This window comes from Mobula hypostoma, chromosome 26, assembly GCF_963921235.1.
Source record: "Mobula hypostoma chromosome 26, sMobHyp1.1, whole genome shotgun sequence".
Lineage (NCBI taxonomy): Eukaryota > Metazoa > Chordata > Chondrichthyes > Myliobatiformes > Myliobatidae > Mobula > Mobula hypostoma.
Genome location: NC_086122.1, coordinates 5,543,938 through 5,566,748, shown reverse-complemented (window position 1 = coordinate 5,566,748; position 22,811 = coordinate 5,543,938). Strand labels below are relative to the sequence as shown.

The window sequence follows — 22,811 nt, the reverse complement described above, 5'->3', positions numbered from 1 at the left end:
CTGCCTGACTTCACCGCTGACCACAGTGCTTTTGGTTTGGCTGCTGCTGCCTTGGCCAGTTAAGTCATCCCCCACAGCAGTATCCAAGGAGGTACACCTGTTGCTGAGGGGAATGGCCACAGGGGGACCCTGCACTGATGTTTTTCTCCCTTTACTTCTCTCAGTGTTCACCCATCTACTCCCGAAATTCTGCGCTCTGGGTATAACCACCTGATCAAAAGTCCTATCTATCAATTGCTGTGCCTCCTGGATGATCCTAAATTCATCCAGCTCCAGCTCCAGCTCCTTAATGCGGCCTTTCATGAGCTGGAGTTGGCTGCACTTCCCACGGCCATGAGTTCCCACATCCTACAGGAGGAGCATTCCACTGCCATATCTGCCATCCTGCCTGCAACCAAGACCAAATCTTCTAACCTGTTTCTTTGGCCTCAGCCTCTTGAGTCAAAGCCTGGCACTCCCACTCTCACTGCTGGCCTAATCCCAGCAACGGCTGCTCCGCTTGTCCCTTCTGTACTTTTATTTACCTCGCAGTGCTCTGTTCTCACCATCTGGAACGTCGGAACACCCGCGAGGTGCTCCTTTTCTACAAGTTTCGCCGGTCTGCGGGTAACCTTCTCGAAGTGCTCTGCTTCTGCTGCTGATTGGGCCTCTGGGTTCATCCCGTCTTGACATGCCAATCATATAACCATATAACAATTACAGCACGGAAACAGGCCATCTCGGCCCTTCTAGTCCATGCCGAACTCTTACTCTCACAAATCACTCTGCACCTGACCATGAGAGACTGCTGGGAGCTCCGTACACCATAGAAACCAGCCTCCCTTCCATGGACTGTGTATGTACTTTTCATTGCCTCAGTAAAGATCATAAGATATAGGAGCAGAATTAGGCCATTTGGCCCATCAAGTCTGTTCCACCATTTCATCATGGCTGATCCATTTTCCTCTCACCCCCAATCTGCTGCCTTCTTCCTGTATCAGTTCATACCCTGACCATTCAAGAATCTATCAACCTCTGCCTTAAATATACATACGAGGGGTGATTGATAAGTTCGTGGCCTAGGGTAGAAGGAGTCAATTTTAGAAAACCTAGCACATTCATTTTTCCTACATCTACACACTTAGTCCAGCGGGCTTGGAGCATATGGATCCCTTCTTTGGAGAAGTCAGCGTCTTGGACCTCCAGAAAGTGGTCCACAGTAGGGATGATTGATAAGTTCATTCAAAGAGTTGAACTGCAAGTGTATGTAACGAGAGCTGTATAACTCATCTCCTTGAATGACAAGCAAGCTACTAATTGTGATCTTGCATCATATTGTTTACCTGCACTGCACTCTTGTTATCTTGTAACATTATTCTGCATTGTTATTGTTTTCCATTGTTCAATCTCAATGCACTGTGCAATACTTTGATCTATATGAACTGGCTTTTCCCTGTAAATGTGACAGTTATAAACCAATACAATGCGTGGCCATCAAGTAGGCTGTTTCGTTGTTGGATGGGCTTTAGCTTTTTTCAGAGCTGCTGGAGCTTTGGTTATGTGGATAGTGGAGAATATTCCATTACAGATCTGACTTGTGGAAAGGGTTGGAGTGTCTGAAGATATGAGTCATGATAAGATAGCCGGCCTTTGACCTGCCCTTGGCACTTATAGGGCTGACCCAGCTGAATTTCTGGTCACTGGCAATCCACTGGCACTGAATGAGAAGGTTAAGTGGTTACACTCCAGTGGTGACACTATTGGTGGCTCTCCATTACTGCAGGCATTGTTATTGCCCTGACTCACACTCAGGGGGTTGGGACCTCTGGGCAGAAGGCAAAGGCTTGACTATCTGCAAAGAGCCTAGTCCATGAAGATCAAGCACACCACTTCTCACCTGGACATCTCCGACGAACATTGTCTCCACAGTGTCAGGACTTCCAGGTTTGGTCCTGGTTCCACCTGCCCTTTACCTCTCCCTGAGTTGCTTCCATTAACTTCGTTACTTATCAGCTACCAACATGAGTAGCCTTAGTGTTGCTTACTTATCACCCTCCTGGTTGTCTCCACCTTCACCTTCCCTTCCCTCTGCCTGGCTCCATTTGCCTCCCTGCTGCTCATTGCATTATCAGAGTCCTCCCACGGACTGGTTCCTGTATAGGTAGGTCCATCTGCCTCTCTGTTTTTAATTTACTTCCATCTATCGCCCACCTGCCTCTGCCTTCCCCTTCCCCCTTCCCGTACCTGGCTCCATCTACCTGTCACCTTGCACACCCCCTCCATCCACCGGCCAATGACATTTGTCCCATGTACAAAAGATAAAGTGTGATGCGCTGTTTTGCACCAACAGCCAACACAGTCTGAGGGCTGTGCTGAGGCAGCCTGCCAGTGCTGCCACTCTCCTCATGCCCACCACTCACCAACTCTCTGGCCTTTGGAATGTGGGAGGAAACTAGAGCACCTGGAGGAAACCCATGCGGTTATAGGGAGAATGTCTGTCCCTACAGACCACAGCGGGATTCAAACTCCAGTCGGTGATCTATAAAGCAATTGTTCTAACCACTCGCTACCATACCGACCAGCTCTTGCCCCTGTCTCACCATTATCCCTCTCCCCTTTATACTGACTGTCTCCCTTTTCCACTTTCAGTCCTAATGCAGGTTTCCACCCAAGGCGTAGACAGTTCCCACAGGAGCAGCTTGACCTGCTGATTTCCTCCAGCAGATTGTTTGTGGTCAGATATGTGTGATGTTCTGCGGGAATGATTTCACACTTGCTTGAGGTTGTTTCCCGACCTGCTGCCCCCTGCAGCATCTGAGGGACCTCCCACACAATGTGTTCCTGCATAGACGGGTGCATTTACTTTGACTTTGGTGAGGAACTGCTGGTTTCTGGGTCACTGGAAACAGGGCAACTCTATGCCCTTCTCACCTGTGCCTCTGAGATCTCCTATTATGAACCTTTGCAGCAACGGGAAAGGTTTACGTTCATTGTGTGGTCATTTTTTTTGGACCAGAACGGGTGCCATGTTTCCAAACACACACAAGCCCTTCATCCTAAGGAAGCCCGTGCCATCAAACACAACCATTGTTTTGGCACTGCCAGGAGGCCTGGACCACGGACACAAGACTTAATTTCTTGGATCCTCAAACATGTCACTACAAGTAGATGGGGTTGTAAAGAGAGCTTTTGGCACATTGGCCTTCATAAATCAAACTGTTGAGGTCAGGAATTGTGATGTTATACTGCATTTGTATACAATGCGGGTGAGGTGTATTGTGTGCAGCTGTGGTCACCTACCTACAGGAAAGATATCAATAAGATTGAAAGAGTACAGAGACACTTTACAGGGATGTTGCCAGGACTTGAGGACTTGAGTTATGGGGAAGGGTTGAATACGTTAGGACTTTGTTCCTTGGAGCGGAGGAGAATGAGGGAAGATTTGATAGAGGTATATAAAATAATGAGGGCTGTAGAGAGGGTAAATGCAAGCAGGCTTTTTTCCACTGAGGCTGGGTGAGATGAGAACTGGAGGTCAAAGGTGAAATATTTAAGGGAAATCTGAGGGAGAACTTCTTGACTTCTTGAGGGTGGTGAGACTGAGGAACGAATTGCCGGTGGAATTGGTGGATGCACGGTTGATTTCAACAGCTATAGAGGGTGTGGAGGGCTATGGTCCCAGTGCAGGTCAATGTGACCAGATAGGGTAACAGTTCAGCATGGACTATGTGGGCTGAACGGCCTGTTCCTGAGCTGTAGTGTCCTATGACTGTTTGATATTTTCCAACCACAGGTGCTGGGTGAAGGTGCAGCGAGAACCATGGAGGTGTCACCTTTATAGTTCGAAATGCTATGGGGCTCCTGACAGTGAGTTTGCTAGAGTCAGCCCACCCAGTCCACATTGACCATGAAGCCCCCATTTGCCCTAACCACGTCGTATGTTCTGCCCCCACATCCCTGGATCCTAGCACTCACCTGCACACTAGCTGATAATCTGCAGGGACCTGATAATGCACCAATGTGCACGTCTGTGGGATCTGGGAGGACACAGAACACCCAAAGAAAAACCAATATGGGTCACCGAGAGAATGTGCAAACTACACAAAGTCAGCACTGGGAGTCAGGTTTAAAGCTGGGCCACTGGGGCCATGACGCTACTCCAAGTTCATTTTCTAAAGTACGTTTGTGTTACCATCTACCACCAGGAGGTTCATTTTCTTGCAGAAAGCACTATGCTACTCCAAGTTCGGCCTTCAAAGTGTGTATATGTTACCATTTTCTTGCAGACACTTACAATGGAAAAAATAAATACAATAGAATTTACCAAAAGCTATAGATAAACAAACAAAGACGGACAAACAACTATCTGGGAAAGAAGGCATACTGTGCAAATAAAAAGTAATACTGAGAACATGAACAAACATAGAACATAATACATGCCATGTTACTGCACAGTACAGGCTATGTCGTAACGTTTGCTGTTTTACAGCTGTAGTACAGTGCAAGATGTGAAATTCACTCTAAGCTACAGAGCAGGCATGGAAGCACCGTAGTTATTGTAATGCTATCGCCTCACGGAGATACCCACCTTGCTGACGCGCCAGGGCATTCTTGTACAGGCTGCTCCTGCACATCTTTCACTTCCTTGCCCTTACCTGCAATCCGGAGATGCCTTGGTGGTCTATCTTACTATCTGGCAGTGAAGGAACTCCCCAGTGGAAGTCTCTTTATGCAGGGGTCTTTCCCTGTGCACTGGGGACCTGGGGTGGCAGGTGTTGCGTAGAGCAGTGCCGTGCAACAGATTCCTGAGTCGGTTCACTGACGTCCCATCGACCTGGCCTTCCTGTGGCCGGCAGGAGTCAGTTCAGCATGCACGTATGGAGTGTGAGAGGTTGTAGTCCCTGTCTGAGTACCTGAAGGGGCTCCTCAACAGGTTTGGGCTGCAATTCAACCCCGCTCTCCTGATCTACTGTCAGTCGGTATATGGAGGGGTTGGGGCCCTTAGAGAATCTCCTGGTGGGCTTGCTCCTGTGCCTGATCAAGCTAGCCATTTGCGGGTCCAGGCGGTGGGCAGTTAAGGGCTCTGCCCAAGCCGACTGCCTGCCCCTTTTCTGGGTTATGTCTGTGCCTGGGTGTCCTTGGAGAAAGAGCACAGTGAGCACAGTCGGGGAGTCCACTCAGAGGTTTGAATGTTTTGTAGATAATAGTGACGTATTTTAATTGGAAATTGTAAATAGTTTTGTGAACCCCTGATTATTATGTGTACTTTTGTTAGTGAATAAACTTCTGTATGTTTGTAAAGAAAAACAGCGCCGTGACCTGAGTTCAACTCAGTAACTGTCTCTAAGAAGTTTGCACATTCTCCCTGTGACCGCATGGGTTTCCTCCAGGTGCTCTGGTTTCCTCCCACATTGTTGAGGCGCAGGGGTTAGTAGGTGAATTGGTCATGTGGGTGTAATTGGGTGTCCCAGGTTTATCTGGCCATGAGGGCCGGTATAATAACAAATAAACAAACAGAGCCAAAGAGTAATATCTTCCTCCTGTTACACCTCAGCCCAAAATGCCAACCATCCTATTTCCCTACACAGATGCTGCCTGACTCGCTGAGCTCCTCCAGCATTTTGATTGTTGCCCCAGATTTCAGCATCTGCAGTCTCTTGTGGCTCCTTCCTCGTATAAATAACTTTTCAGCTCATTGTTTTTACTCCATTGTCTGGAATGTATAATAGTTTGCATTTCTCATTGTTTGCTTTGTGAGTATTGTTGGTAAGTCCCCACTAATTACCCTGTAAACACTGAGAAAGGATGATGAATTATTGCAGCCCTTTTGCTGGAGGTAGTATTAGGCTGGGGAGTATTAGGGTAGTATTATGTTGGGAGTGTTAGGGTAGTATTAGGCTGGGAGTATTAGGGCAGTATTAAGTTGGGAGTGTTAGGGTAGTATTAGGCTGGGGAGTGTTAGCGTTGTACTAGGTTTGGGAGTATTGGGATAGTATTAGGCCGGGGAGTATTAGGGTAGTATTAGGCTGGGAGTATTAGCATAGTATTAGGTTGGGAGTATTAGGGTAGTATTAGGGCAGTATTAGACTGGGAGTGAGGGTAGTAATAGGCTGGGTTTATTAGGGTAGTATTGGGCTTGGGAGTATTAGGGTAGCATTAGGCTTGGGAGTATTAGTGTAGTATTAGGCTGGCAAGTATTAGTGTAGTTTTAGGCTGGAGAGTATTAGGTTAGTAGTAGATGTTGTGCTGAACTTAAGGCCTACTCTAAGTCATAGTCATAGTCATATTTTATTGATCCCAGGGGGAAATTGGTTTTCGTTACAGTTGCACCATCAATCTAACTCTTCCCTCGACTTAGCCCTCCATTTTTCTATCATCCATGTGCCTACCTAAGAGTTTCTTAAATGTCCTTAATGCATCTGTCTCAACTACCACCCCTAGCAGGGTGTTCCACACATCCATCACCCTCTGTGTAAAGAACTTACCGCTGACAAACCAGACACCCCCTCCCCCCATAATTTCCTCCAATCATGCTCACTTTTATTAGCTATTTCTACTCTGGGAAAAGGCTCTGGCTGTCCTCTTAGTCTAGGGAATCTTCAATCCATTACGGAGCACAGTACAAGCCACTGGCTAATATCTTCTTTAAAGAGGTCTTTCTCTGGTGTGTCTCTGGATGCAGTGTAACACGCTGTCTCTTGGTTTTCTTTCAGCTCCTAAGAATATCTCGGCTGTTCTGTGCCAAGGGATCGTAGGACATTGGCTAGCGCCCATGATTTCTCCACGTGGTAAGTTCCCTCCATGAGCTGCTGTGGGGTCCGAGGAGTGAAGTGTTTGTAGGGAATGCTGATGCGAAGTCTGGTGGCTCACTCCCTCTATTTGTTGTACTGACGAACGCAAAGTATCACCGTCCAAAAATAAAAACAGCATAATCCAACCAGCAAGTCCCAACTCTGGAAACGAGCAAATTAATTCTGCAATTTTAATAACAGATCTGATATCCACTTTAATTTATTTACTTGCTTAATGGTATTGGTCCACGGCATAAGGAAAGTTGGGAACCCCCGGAATAGAAAGATATGGATGGATTAGTGTAGAGGCACAGAAAAGCTCTGCACTGATGCAGTACGACCCTATCTGTGCACTATAAATCTCTGTGACTCTGCGACCTCTGCCTTCACAGTTGCTGCCTGGTACACTGAGTTCCTCCAGCAGCTTCTTTGCTCTGTATCGCTATGGCAGTTGGGTAATCTGGTCTGGTGATGCTAATTGAGGAATAACAGGGTCATGTGTCACGAATGTCCTCCTGGGAGAGTAGAAGAGGCCTCAGTTCATGTTGTATAAAAAGACACTCGGAGATATCACTAACTCAGCACTGGGTTTTGCATGAACTTCTAGTGTACGCTCCAACTCATCAATCCAGAAAGTTCCGACTCAATGGCACGAACAGAGAGCCAACTGAATTTAAGAGTTACTGACACTGGAACTACTGGCCCACCTTAATGCAGCTCAATGAGACACCTCTATTTTGTCGTCTAAATACCAGGTGATTGTTTAGAAATTGGAGTGCTCTTGTTTGTGTTGCATTAAAATAGTGTCTTTTGCACTTGGGTCACCATCCCAAAATTCATGAAAGGCAAGTGTAAAATGGTATGTGTTGACTTGTGTGTTGAAATGTCTTCATGGACATTTTTAATCTGTCCCTGGCTCAGGCAGTTGTCCCCACAAGCTTCAAGATCGCCACCATCGTGCCAGTGCCGAAGCATTCCACTGCCACGGGCCTGAATTACTTCTGTCCAGTTGCACTCACCCCCATCATTGCAAAGTGCTTTGAGAGACTGGTTCTATCACATCTGAATTCCTGTCTGCCCACTACCCTGGACCCCCATCAATTTGCCTATCGCACCAACAGGTCAACAGAGGATGCCATCTCCACGGCACTTCGCTCTGCCCGGACCCACCTGGACAGCCCTGACTCTTACGTCAGAATGCTGTTCATTGACTTTAGTGTGGCATTCAATACTGTGATCCCCTCCAGGCTGATCGCCAAACTTCGCCAGCTTGGTATCAGCCCATCCCTCTGCAATTGGACCTTGGACTTTCTGACTAACAGACGCCAGCAGTTAGGTTAGACAACCTCTCCTCCTCCACTCTCACCCTGAACACCGGTGTGTCTCAAGGCTGTGTACTGAGCTCTCTTCTGTACTCCCTTTTCACCTATGACTGCACTCCTGTACATGGTTCTAACTCCATAATCAAGTTCGCAGACACCACCACAGTGGTTGGCCTGATCAGAGGGGATGACAAGACGGCCTACAGGGATGAGGTCCAGCACCTGGCCATGTGGTGTGCTGACAACAAACTGGCCCTTAACACCCGGAAGACCAAGGAGATCATTGTGGACTTCAGGCATGCTAGGAGCCACACTCACATCCCCATCTACATCAATGGAGCTGTAGTGGAGCGTGTACCAAGCTCCAAATTCCTTGGTGTCCACATTTCCGAGGACCTTTATTTCCTGTGGAGCATCAAGAAAGCTCACCTCTGTCCCAGGATACTGACAGACTTTTACCGCTGTACCGTTGAGAGCATACTCACCAACTGCATCTCAGTGTGGTATGGCAATTGCCCCGTATCGGACCGCAAAGCACTCCAGCGGGTGGTGAAAACTGCCCAGCGGATTATCGGCACCCAATTGCCCACCATTGAGAACATCTACCATAAATGCTGCCTGGACAGGGCAAAAAGCATTATCAAGGATGCATCTCACACTAACCATGGACTTTTTACTCTCCTCCCATCCAGTAGGCGCTACAGGAGCCTCCACTCCCGCATCAGCAGGCACAACTGCTTCCCTGAGGCTGTGACCCTGCTGAATCTCACATCACAGTGCTAAGCACTATTGCACCCATATTGTACTGTCTCAGTACTTTTATATTTGTGTGCTGTATTCACAGTTATTTTGTAAATAACACTATTCTTTGTGTTTCTGGTCAAATGCTAATTGCATTTCATTGGCTTTGTATCTGTACTCAGCACAATGACAATAAAGTTGAATCTAATCTAATCTAATCTAAAACATGGACTGAAATAGGAGGTATGTAAAACGGTGTGCATTGACTTGTATCCTAACATATGGACTGAAATGGGAGGCATGTAAAACCGTGTGCGTTGACTTGTATCCTAACACATGGACTGAAATAGGAGATATGTAAAACCGTGGGTGTTAACTTGTATCCTAACACATGGACTGAAATAGGAGGTATGTAAAACGATGTGGGTTGACTTGTGTCCTAACACATGGACTGAAATGGGAGGTGTGCAGTTCCCACTGGGATTTCACTTCCTTACAGTGCAGCGGTCTGCTTGTAAAGGAAAACTCCACGTGCAGACAGTCAGCTGGAGCACACACTAATGCCACACAAGGGAGAAAGGGACATGAACAGCTCCTAACTGAGACCATATACACAAGAGCTGACTAGGCCATTCAGCCCATCAAGTCTGCTCCACCATTCCACCATGGCTAATTGATTTTCTCTCTCAATCCCACCCTTTCCCCGTAATCTTTGACACTCATACTAAGCAAGAACCTATGGATCTCTGCCTTAACTATACCTAATGACTTGGCCTTCACATTTGCTCTTATCAATAAATTCCACAGATTTACCACCCTCTGGCTAAGATCCTCCTCATCTCTTGTTCTGAAGGGACGTCTGAGGCTGTGTCCTCTGATCCTAGACTCCCCCAATCTTGGAAGCATCCTCTGCACGTCCAATCTACCTGGACTTTTCAATATTCAGTGGAAAATAACTTCACAGGAAGGGACATGGAGGTGCCATGCCCCAGGACTGATCTTTGCTGCTTCATTGGGCAGAGAATTCCACAGATTCACCACTCTCTGGGAAAAGCAGTTCCTCCTCAACTCCGTCCTAAATCTACTCCCCCGAATCTTGAGGCTGTGTCCTCTAGTTCTTGTCTCACCTACCAGTAGAAGCAACTTTCCTGCCTCTATCTTATCTATCCTTTTCATAATTTTATACGTTTATAAGATCTCCTCTCATTCTTCTGAATTCCAGCAAGTAAAGTCCCAGGCGACTCAATCTTTCCTCATAGTCCAACCCCCTCATCTCTGGAATCAATCTGGTAAACCTCCTCTGCACCGCCTCCAAAGCCAATATATCCTTCTTAAAGTAAGGAGACCAGAACTGCACGCAGTACTCCAGGTGTAGCCTCACCAGTATCCTGTACAGTTGCAGCATAACCTCCCTGCTCGTAAATTCAATCCCTCTAGCAATGAAGGCCAACATCCCATTTGCCTTCTTGATAGCCTGCTGCACCTGCTAACCAACCTTTTGCGATTCATGCACAAGCTCTCCCAAGTTCCTCTGCACAGTAACATGCTGCAATTTTTTACCATTTAAATAATAAGCTGATCTTCCACTTTTCTTTCGAAAGTGGGTGAACTCACATGAACCAACATTGTACTCCATCTGCCAGACCCTTGCCCACTCACTTAACCTATCTATATCTCTCTGCAGACTCTCTATATCTTTTGCACAATTTGCTTTTCTACTCAATTTAGTGCCATCAGCAAACTTAGATACACTACGCTCGGTCCCCTCTTCCAGATCATTAATGTATATTGTGAATAGTTATGGGCCCAGCACCAACCCCTGTGGCACACCGCTCACCACTGACAACCAGAATAACACCCATGTATCCCAACTCTCTGCTTTCTATTGGTTAGCCAATCCTCTATCCATGCTAATACATCACCCTCAACGCTATGCATCTTTATCTTATGGATAAGTCTTTTATGTGGCACCTTATCGAATGCCTTCTGGAAATCCAAATAAATAACATCCATCTGTTCCCTTCTATCGACTGCACTCATTATATCCTCAAAGAACTCCAGTAAGTTTGTCAAACAGGACCTGCCTTTGCTGAGTCCATGCTGCATCTGCCTGATGGATCCATTTCTTTCCAGGTGCCTCACTATTTCTTCTTAAATGATAGCTTCAAGCATTTTCCCAACTACAGATGTTAAACTAACTGACATATAGTTACCTGCCTTTTACCTATATTCTTTTTTGAACAGTGGCATGATATTCACAGTTTTCTAATCAGCCAGGACCTATCCAGAGTCCAGAGAACTTTGGTAAATCATCACCAAAGCCTCTACTATAACTTCTGCCATTTATATCAGTACCCTGGGATGCATTCCATCAGAACCAGGGGACTTATTTATCTTCAGGCCCACATGTTTGCTCAGCTCTACCTCTTTAGTGATAGCAATTGTATCCATAGTATCTCTCTTCAGCATGTCAGATGTGTCCTCCATCCTGAAGACTGACACAAAATAGTTATTCAAAGCCTCGGCCATTTCCTCATTACCCAATATCAATCCCCCCTTTTCGTTCTCCACGGGGCCTGCATTCACTTCACCCACCCTTTTCTGCTTTATGTAATTATAAAAACTTTTACTATCTGTTTTTATATTTTGTGCTAGTTTATTTTCACAATCTAGCTTCCCTTTCTTTATTGCTCGCTTACTGGTTCTTTGTTGCTTTTTAAAGTTTTCTCAATCTTCCAGTTTTCCCACTACTTTCGGCAACTTTGTATGCACACGCTTTTAGTTTGATGCCTTCTTTTATTTCCTTAGTTATCCAAGACTGGCTCTCTCCACCCTTACTGTCCTTGCTTTTAACTGGAATATACTTTTGTTGAGCACAGTGAAAAATCTCTTTGAAAGTCTTTCACTGTTCATCAACTGTCCTACCGTATACCCTGTGTTCCCACTACAGTCTACACTAGCCAAATCCTCCCTCATGCCATTGTAGTCTCCATTGTTTAGGCATAATACACTAGTTTTAGATTGAACTATTGCGCCCTCCATTTTTATGAGCAATTCAATCATTTCCTTGTTTTACCTGTGTCGTTGGTACCCACATGGACCACGACAATTGGATCTTTCCCCTCCCACTAGAAGTTCCTCTGCAGGTCAGATAAGATGTCCTGAACCCGGGCACCAGGCAGGCAACACAGCTTTCGGGATACTCTATCCTCACAACGGAGAACTCTGTCTATACCCCTGACTATACTATCCCCAATTACCACTGCATTTCTCTTCTTTCCCCCCTCTTGAATGGATCCCTGAACTACGGTGCCACAGTTAGGTTGCTCATCCTTCCTACGGCCCCCACTCTCAGCCACACAGGGAGTAAGATTCTCAGACCTGTTGGACAAGCTCGAGGGCTGAGGCTCCTCCAGCACTGTCTCTTGGACCCACTATCTGCCTCACTCGCAATCATACCCTCTTGTCCCTGACCACAGACCGAATTTGAGGCAGCTAATCTAATGGGCAAAGGGTGGCAAAATAAAGCCAATCCTTAATACACCTTAAGTTGGCACAGGGGTAGGTCAATCTGTTCGGACACAGTTCTTATTGCCCTTCATTCCCTCATGCCCCTGTCTTGCCCTCTCCCGGCCCTCCACAGTGTGCAGGGCTCTGCTCAGGTTGTAAAGGGTGCTGAGTCCACAGAGAGGGGTGAAGGCAGAAAGGGACCTATCCCTCTTTCGCTGGATCACTGCTGAAGCAGTCTGAGGTCCAGCAGATCTGTTGTCCATCCCAACCACTGAGAGGGAATTCTCACCTCCTACTCGTAGACAGCCCTCTCACTCCGCTGCACAACCAACTCTTCCAGGCAGCCCCCTGGTGACAGTGCGAAGCCTGCCCACCATGGGCAAGAGATCCAGGTGGCCACCACGGACATTCATGTAAAATCAAAAGCTAGGCTGTGTCCACAGAGAAGTCACTGCCAAGTGGCACCAGAACCTCAGACCCACCTCCAGGGCTGTCAGACAAGAAAGGTAATGGGGTTTATGATTGTAAAGACAAAAGGTCAGGATCTGGTTTGTGTGCGATCTGATTCTGCACTGTTCCAAGTAATGTTGAGGGCTGTAGGAGCTTTCCTGATTTCTCATGTGGGACAGATATCACATTTCACTGAACAGAGATAAATGTTGTACAACCTGCCACTCCTCTCCTGGAGCTGTTGATGATATCAGGCTTGTTAACGTGCTTGAACAAATGTGCCTGATCGTCACTGGTTAAAAAGCAGTAGATATTTTGTAGAGGGTCACACGAGCGATAGAGTAGCGTGGCGGGGAGAGCCATGGCCTCACAGCTGCAGCAACCTGAGTTCGATTCTGATCTATTGTACTGTGTGCACATTCTCCCTGTGGCTCCGGTTTCCCCCAGGCGCTCCGGTGCCCTCTCACATCCCAAAGTAGGAATGGTGTAGGTGGGCGGCCGATCTGTGGGCTGACGGACCTGCTTCTGTGCCGTAATCTCCCTATGACAAAATGGAACAATTGGACTCCAGTGTTAGGCTGAGTCTCCTCTCATTGAGCCCATGGGAGGAACCTCTGCGAGAGGCTGAGAAATGTGAGCAAAGTGTCATGACTAAGTGAGATCAGTGTTGGTTGTGCTCAGGAGCCACCCAGGGGCAATAGGATTAAAAACAACCAGGCGATCAGAGGCATAGATCAAGTGGATAGTCTGAGACTTCTCCCAGGGTGGAATTGGCTAATATGTGGGGCATAATTTTAAGGTGATTAGAGGAAAGTGTAGGGGAAGTAGCAGAAGTGAGTTATTTTACAAAATGAATGATGAGCCTAGGGTGGTGGTAAAGGCAGATGCATTAGGGGCATTTAAGAAAGATAGGCACATGGATGAAAGAGAAATGGAAGGTTATGTAGGAGGGAAGGGTTAAATTGATCTTAGTGTAAGTTGAAAGGTGAGCACAGCATCATGGGCCGAAGGGCCTGTACTGTGCTGTAATATTCAATTTTCTATGTGACTGAATTAGAAAAGTTGGATTATTCAGAATGATTACTTGTGCAGAAAGGCGTGAGGGGATGTTGATCACATCCAGTTATTGTGAGACAAGTGAAGCATGGTCTTTCCATCATTTGTGCCTCAGTAAAAGTTGATGCAGTGGATTAAAATAAACCACACTGAGTGCCGTGGGAAATGTTTCCTTCCTGAGCAACCTCATTACCATGAAATATTAGCCACTCAACATATCTCCCTCTCCAACAGACAGGAACACACATTAGGAAATTTGGGGTCTCAGGTGATTTGATCACAGTTGATCCATTGTCTTTCCTCTCTGTCCATCTTTCTTCCATAAGTCAATAGACAATAGGTGCAGGAGTAGGCCATTCAGCCCTTTGAACCAGCACCACCATTCACTGTGATCATGGCTGATCATCCACAATCAGTACCCTTTCCCTGCCTTCTCCTCATATCCCTTCACTCCGCTATCTTTAAGAGCTCTATCTAACTCTTTCTTGAAAGAATCCAGAGAATTGGCCTCCACTGCCTTCTGAGGCAGAGCATTCCACAGATCCACAACCCTCTGTGTGAAAAAGTTTTTCCTTAACTCCGTCCTAAATTGTCTACCCCTTATTCTTAAACTGTGGCCTCTGGTTCTGGACTCCCCCAACATCGGGAACATGTTTCCTGCCTCCAGCGTGTCCAATCCCTTAATAATCTTATACGTTTCAATCAGATCCCCTCTCATCCTTCTAAATTCCAGTGTATACAAGCCCAGTTGCTCCAATATTTCGACATATGACAGTTCCGACATCCGGGGAATTAACCTTGCGAACCTACGCTGCATTCCCTCAATAGCAAGAATGTCCTTCCTCAAATTTGGAGACCAAAACTGCGCACAGTACTCCAGGTGTGGTCTCACCAGGGCCCTGTACAGCTGCAGAAGGACCTCTTTTGATTTGATATGATGCACACTGTTTTGTAGATTAGCTCAATAAATTCTACTTCAAAATATTTAGAAAATGACAGAGTAAAACATGAAAATACTGTATTTGTGTGGTCTGAATACTATTTCAATGCACTGTATTTCTCCTTAAGATTCATTTTCTTGCAGGCACTTACAGAAATACAACATCATTTATGAAAAACTTCCCAGAAAGACTGACAAACACCAAAGTGCAAAAGACAAACTGTGCAAGAAATAATGCTGAGAACATGAATTGTAAAAAGTTCTTGAAAGTGAGACATTCCTGGGATCATTCTTGTGAACCTCCTCTGGACCTTTTCCAGTATCAACAGATCATTTATTTTCTCAGATAAGCGCCTAATACAGCTGACAATACACAAGTGTCTCCAACTACTGTGAAATATCATCTTCAGACAATAGGTGCAGGAGTAGGCCATTCGGCCCTTCGAGCCAGCACCGCCATTCACTGTGATCATGGCTGATCATCCACAATCAGTATCCAGTTCCTGCCTTATCCCCATAACCTTTGATTCCGCTATCTTTAAGACCTCTGTCCATTTCTTTCTTGAAAGTATCCAGAGACTTGGCCTCCACAGCCTTCCATATATCCACCACTCTCTGGGTGAAAAAGTTTTTCCTCAACTCCGTTCTAAATGGCCTATCCCTTATTCTTAAACTGTGGCCTCTGGTTCTGGACTCACCCATCAGTGGGAATATGCTTCCTGCCTCCAGCGTGTCCAATCCCTTAATAATCTTATACGTTTCAATCAGATCCCCTCTCATCCTTCTAAATCCTAACACCTAGACACATCTGTCAACCTCAAAGGCAATCAATAACAGACCCAACTACCTTCAGGGTGAGAGTAACAGATTTCCACTTCTCTTTGTGCTTCAGGACATTAACTCTGAACATTCTGGCTCATATCATAAGATTTTTCCTCCTTTTACTGGATTCCCCACTGGAAGAGATCGTTGTTCCCAAACTACCCTGTCAAAAATGTAAAAATGGGAATCAATTCACACTTCATTGTTCTACACATAAGAAAACAGAGTGTGGAACCGTTTACATCCTAGTCACACCAGCCCTTTCTCATAGTTTAACCTTGTTGGTCCCTGTACTCCCTCGAAGGACAACAGATCTGTGTAAAGTGTACTGCTCAGGCTTGGGTATCAATTACAAATACAGCCTAACCAGTACACCATCTACACAATCGGTACATCTCCTCTACACAACCTCCACACAATCAGTACACACCTCTACACAAGTGGTACACCTCCTGAACACAACCCATACACCTCCTCTATAGAACTGGTACACCTCCTCTACACAATCGATACACCTCCTCTACATAACCGGTATGCCTCCTCTACACAACCTGTACACCTCCTCTGCACAACGCGTACACCTTCTCCGCACAACGCGTACACCTTCTCCGCACAACGCGTACACCTTCTCCACGCAACGTGTACACCTTCTCCACACAACCAGTACACCACTTCCATCCTGTATAGTAAAAAACATTCGCATACTGCATTCCATTTGCCTTTTGTTTCTACCCTTCAACAGCTTTATTTGATAGTAGTGTTTGCACTGGCCTTTAGATATTGTTTATATTGCTGTTTACATTGTAAACACATGCAGAGTTTTTTTCATATCTGTGCTTTAACCTCTGATTTAATTTTTATATGATTATTTATTGTTGAATGTAGTTGCTTTTGTTGCGTGCTGTGCCCTGGCTCACACTCCACAGCAATATATGTATTTGTATATGGTGAATAAAGTTGATCCTTGATCCTTTGCTAATGAGCTGTAGAGGATGGGAGCTCTGTTTCAATATCACGTCACAAAGAGACTCCAACAGGGTTGACTTCTTTGGTGTTACGTCTTTAAGGGAGAACAGGATGCAAGGAACTATGGACCATCCTGGACTACTTTAACCAGTGTCAGGTGACCAGGTATGTTTCCTTACCCCATAGACCGAGGCCATTGGGCCCCTAGACCTTATTCTACCCCTCAGAGCAATCCCATAATCCCATCTTCCATTCACTTCCCTGTAACCAGTTTCCTCTCACACTCCCTTCAACTCCCCTTATCCCAGCTTGACCCTCCGACTACCCACCTACACTCAGGAGTTATTGGCACTGATCAATAAACCCATTGTCCTTCAAGTTTTTGGAACGTGGGAGGAAATCAGAGCGGGCGGAGGAAACCCGCATGGTCACAGGGAGAACGTGCAAACTCCACACAAACAGCACGCTAGGTCAGGATCAAACCAGAGTCTCTGCAGTGGTGAGACAGTGGCAGCAATCCCTGCTACACTGCTGTGCTGCCCCTTTCTCTAAATGCTGCAGGTGCTCGGTGTATCAGGCAGCAGCTGAGGTCAAAAAGCCCAGTCTCACCGTTCCTCCCAACACAGAATACACTCAGCCTTCGACAGGACGTGGGTGGTTAGATGGCCTTACTCCTTCTGTCTGGAGTTCTGATCTCCGGTCAAGCTGCTGGACAGCATGGATACACGACCTGCCCAAACAGAAGGGGAAAGATCCTGCAGTCCAGGGGTTTCTGTGTCCATAGGGGAGCATCATTCCAGAAGCAGGAGTCAATTCGGACTTTTATCCCACCATTCGGTGAGGTCCCAGCTGGTTTGTGACCTACCCTACAAACATGCCCTGACCTCATAACCCTGTCTAAAGTAGATGAAGAGGGATCCCAGAAACTGAACAGGAATTGACCTTGGGAATGCTGCCATTTGCAGAAATGCGCTCTGAACATGAAGCAGGATCACTTCACACCTGCAAGCATCAATTCCCTTTGACGAAACTCCCTGTGGGGATTGTACTCATTGAGTCTGAAGGATTGACAGCCAGGAAGTACTGAGGGGGAAGGAGGTTAAGGGAGAGCAGGTGTGGAATGGGGGACTGAGGAGGAGACACTGCACGAGGGCACTTGTGCGTGTGCTAACAGGTACTGACACAGAGTTCTGTGTGTGTGTCCTCCTGAAGTCCAATCAGCAGAGCCTGGTCAATCGTTGCCGCTGCCTCAAGACTTTTCTCTGTGAAGCCCGTATGTGTAGTGTTATCCCACATTAAAAGCAACATCAGTCCACAACAGGAGTTCAGCCCCTGGAATGACAGAACCCTCATTAGCAGTCCCAACAGTGGCAGACCATGAACCTTGGTTCCCTGTCCTAACTTGCAAACTCAGACCAGAAGAGTAACCCCACCATCAAGGTAAGCTGTCCCAAAACGTTTTAATCTTAAAACTTCGGATTTTTGAGGATGCGAGGATCGGTGGATGGTTTAAATTACACAAAGCCTTCCTATTTGTGGAATTCTGTACGATGAAACCCTTAAGAAAAGGTCAATTCTGTGAACCTGAAATGCCTTGGGTTCTCGGCTGTGTTCAGAGAATTATCACCCTAGCTTTTGCCATGGCAAATCCATCTCATGACCTGCACCACTCCCCACTGTGCGGGCCAGACTTGACTTAAGTCCATAAAAGCTCTGTGTCTCTCCACAGACCTGCAGACTATAGGGAGTCTGGTGCAATGCAGAAGAAATTGCCATGGCAACAGGCAGGGCCAGGCACTGCAAAATAAAGCTGAACCAGACAGGCCAGGGATGAGGCAGAGCAACAACAGCCTGGACAAGCAAATGGCCCGCACCTCCCTCTTGAGACTTTTCTCCCTCTCGGACAGGTTTCTGTCTGTCACAAGCTTGTTTGCAGAAAGAAAGACTTGCATTTATCTGCAAAAAAAAAGCAGTTTCACAGCCAGTGAGTGTAGCCCCTGTTAAAGAGTAGGCTGGGGTAAACAAGGAAGAGGCCTTCTAACCCACAGCAAAATACAAGGCATCCAACTCCATCCAAGGGGGAAGCTGGAAGGGTATAGGAGGTAAAATACAGAGGCTTTACTGCAGTCTGCTTGAAACCAAGAAGCATTTTCATTTAACTCTTTGATGACAAGCTTATAAAGGGAAGTCAAATTCAAAGTAAATTTGTTATCGAAGTACATATACGTTGCCCTATACTACCTTGAGATTCTTTGTCTTTGCAGGTTTTTATGGGAAAGTAAAGAAAACAATAAAATATATGAAAAGCTATAAATAAACAAACACTAATAAACACCCAATGTGCAAAAGAAGACAGACTATTCAATTAAAAACACTGTAAATAACACTGAGGATGTAAGTTATGGAGTCTGTAGGCTGTAGAATCAGTTCAGAGTTGAGGTGAGTAAAGTCATCCACTCTGGTTCAGCAGCCTGTTGGCTGAGGGATATTAACTGTTCCTGAACCTGTGGTGTGGAACCTAAGGCTCCTGTACCTCCTGCTGGTGGTAGTTCCAAGAAGAGAGTATGACCTGGATGGTGGGGTTCCTTGATGATGGATGCTGCTCTCCTGTGGCAGTGTTCCACGTGAGTGGTGCGGATGGATTGGGCTGTATGCACCGCATTCTGAGGGCAGCACCATTCAACACACACAAAATGCTGGAGGAACTCAGCGGGCCAGGCAGCATCTAGGAAAAGAGTACAGTCAACGTTTCGGGCCGAAACCCTTCGGTGTGTGTTGCTCAGATTTCTAGCATCTGCAGATTTTCTCTTGTTTGTGATAGCACCAGCCTGCTGTTTTGTGCTTGTCACTAATTTATTGGTGTATTTACTGTACTGCGCAAAAGTCTTAGGCACATATTCATAGCTCGGGATCCTGCTGAACTTGTGCACAGTACTGTATTTGTCAATGTGGAGTGGAGAGCGAGTTTGTGAATCTGGCGGGAGAAAAGGTTGTTGAGATGGCGAGGATGGAGTGCCACGGGAGGGATGTGGGACAGGTGGTAGAGGAGTGCCATAGCAGACATACTGAATCTGGAGACACCAGGCAAGATCATTTGATTCCAAACAATTGGCTTATTGATCACTGCAGAATGTCTCTCTGGTGCTTCCTGCTCCCTCCCCTCTCCCTTCCCCTTTTCCCAACCATGATTCCCATCTCCTGGACCCCTTCCTGCTCTCAGTCCACAATAGAGACCTATATCAGAATCAGGTTTATCAGCACTCACATATATCATGAAATTTGTTTTCTTTTGCAGCAACAGTATAGTGCAATACATAAAATTACTACAGTACTGTGCAGGAGTCTATATATATATAGCTCTAAGACTTTTGTACATTAATGTATTATTGACATATACACTGTTTACTGTGTGAACTTCATCCAATCAAGGAACCAAAGTAATCTTAATCTCAATCTGTTTCTGGATTCTGTGAATAAAGAACAGTGGTGTGTTCAGCGAACCAGCTATGTTAATCTCTCAACCTAAGTAGATCATCTGGTTGTCTTTATCTCTCTTTGTTGAACCTTGCTGTGTGAAAATTCTCTCAGAATCAGAATCAAATTTATTATCAGTCATTCTGACAGTATAGAACAAAAACATAAAATTACTATAAATTACAAAAAAAAATCAATGCATAGTGCAAAAAAACCCTAGAAAGTTTTCATGGTTTCACAGACCCTTCAGAAATTCGTTGATGGAGGGGAAGAAAGGGGGGGGGGCGGGAATGTCAACTCAGACCATGAGAGGCCTACGTCGGGCATTTTCATGCCTTACAAGGTGCAGATGGAAGTCTGTATGGGGTGTCACTCCTTACACGAACACCAGAGCAATGTGTGGTTAAGTTCCTTGCTCAAGGACACAAACACGCTGCCACAGCTGAGGTTCGAACTAGCGACCTTCAGATCACTAGTCAAACACCTTAACCACTTGGCCATGTGCCCAACATGGGGGGAAGAAGCCTTTTCTAAAATCATTGATTATAAGTCTTCAGGCTCCTGTACCTCCTCCCTGATGCTTGTAATGAGAAGAGGGCATTTTTCAGATGGTGACGCTCCTGAATGATGGATGCAGTCCTCTTGAGATGCCTCCTCCTGAATATGTCCTCAATGGTGGGGAGGGATGCGCCTGGCTAAATCTACAACCCTCTGCAATCCTGTGCATTGGAGCCTCCATACCAGACACTGAGTCAGAATGCTCTCCATCGTCCATCTGCTGATATTTGTCAATCTTCAGTCTTCCATACATTCGTAGCAGTTTGTTGGTCAAAAAGCATTTTGGAATATCCTTAAAGTTAAATCAGTCACTTAACCTTCCCATTGGTCATATGTCATCCACTGTATCTCCTCAGCATGGTGTTCCCCACACAGAAGCACTGGCCAGGATTAATCCCTTGGGTTTCTCTCTGAGGTTTCCACCAGCCGAGTCCAGACTCTGTTCTCAGGGACGATTTAGATGATGCGGGATGGATAATCCCAAAGATGAAGAAGTATTCTGTAGGGAGAATGAGGCTACCACAGTTGACAAAGGAAGTCAAAGACAGTATAAAAGCAGAAGAGAGAGCATATGATATAAAAAAAGTAATGGGAAGTTAGAGGATTTTTTTTTAAAAACCAACAAAAAGCAACTAAAAAGAGAGAAAAGATGACATATTAAGGAAAGCTGGCTAATAAGATAAAAGAGGATGCCAGCAACACACATCAAAGTTGCTGGTGAACACAGCAGGCCAGGCAGCATCTCTAGGAAGAGGTACAGTCGACATTTCGGGCGAAACCCTTCGTCAGGACTAACTGAAAGAAGAGCTAGTAAGAGATTTGAAAGTGGGAGCCAAAAAGAGGATGCCAAAAGGTTTTTCAGATATATGAAGAATAAAAGAGAGGTGAGAGTGAATATCGGACCACTTGGAGAGGTAGTATTGGGAGATAAAGAAATAGTGGTTGAGCTTAATAAGTATTTTGTATCAGTCTTTACTGTTGAAGACAACAGCAGTATGAGAGAAATTCAAGACTGTCAGGGGGAAGAGGTGAATGCAGTTGCTGTTACTAGGGAGAAGGTTCTTGGGAAGTTGAAAGGTCTGAAGGTACATAAGTCACCTGGACCAGATGGACAGCACCCATGGGTTCTGAAAGAGGTAGCTGAAGAGATTGTGGAGGCATTAGCAATGGATCGTTCAAGAATGACTAGATTATGGAATGGCTTCGGTGGAATGGAATATTGAAAATGTTGCTCCACTCTTTAAGGGAAGGAGGCAGAAGAAAGGAAATTATAGGCCATTTACTCTGACTTCAGTGGTTGGAAAGATGTTGGAGTCCATTATTAAGAGTGAGGTTTCGGAGTACTTGGAAGCATATGATAAAGTGGACCAAAGTCAGCATGGTTGCCCTAAGGGGAAATCTTGCCTCACCAATCTGTTGTAATTCTTTAAGGAAACAGCAGGTAGAATAGACAAAGGAAAGTCAGTGGATGCTGTTTACTTGGGTTTTCAGAAGGCCTTGGACAAGGTTCTGCGCATGAAGCTGCTTTTTTTTCGTTGACTACCAATGAGTAGCCGTGTTGTACAGGGGTCGGTCTTGGGATTGCTTCTTTTCAAGTTAAGTGTCAATAATTTGGATGATGAAATGGATAGTTTTGGGTCCAAGTTTGTGGACAATAAGAAGATAGCTCGGAGGGGCTGGGGAGGCGGATAGTGTTCAGTAAGCAGGGAGTCTGCAGCGGGACCTAGATAGATTTGGAGAATAGGCAAAGAAGTTGCAATTGGAGTATAGTGTAGGGAAGTGTATGGTCATGCACTTTGGTAGAAAGAACAGAGATGTAGACTATTTCCTAAACAGAGAGAAAATTCAAAAATCAGAGGAGTAAAGAGATTTTGGAGTCCTTGTGCAGGATTTCCTAAAGGTTAACTTGCAGGCTGAGTCAGTGGTAAGGAACACAAATACAATGTTAGCATTCATTTCAAGAGGACTAAAATATAAGAGCAAGATGTGATGCTGAGGTTTATAAGGCATTGGTCAGACTGCTCTTGGAGTACTGTGAGCAGTTTCAGGCCCCTAATCTAAGAAAGGGTGCAACGACATTGAAAAGGATCCAGAGGGGTTCAGGAGAATGATTCCAGGAGTGAAAGGTGAGAAACATTTGATGGTTCGCAGCCTGTGCTTGGTGGAGTTTAAAAGAAAGAGGGTGGATCATCATTGTAACTT

At 45.8% G+C, this 22,811-nt stretch overlaps 1 protein-coding gene across 6 annotated transcripts in view; it reads left to right on the top strand.

Annotated features, from left to right (window-relative positions):
• The window catches only part of rims3 (regulating synaptic membrane exocytosis 3), a 320,769-nt gene that overhangs the window by 208,430 nt on the left and 89,528 nt on the right, over positions 1-22,811 (top strand). For all 6 annotated transcript variants that reach the window (XM_063033771.1, XM_063033774.1, XM_063033772.1 and 3 more), the window contains one exon: positions 6,693-6,767. In XM_063033771.1, coding sequence (XP_062889841.1) covers positions 6,693-6,767 — 75 coding nt within the window. The remainder of the gene's footprint in view (positions 1-6,692; positions 6,768-22,811) is intronic.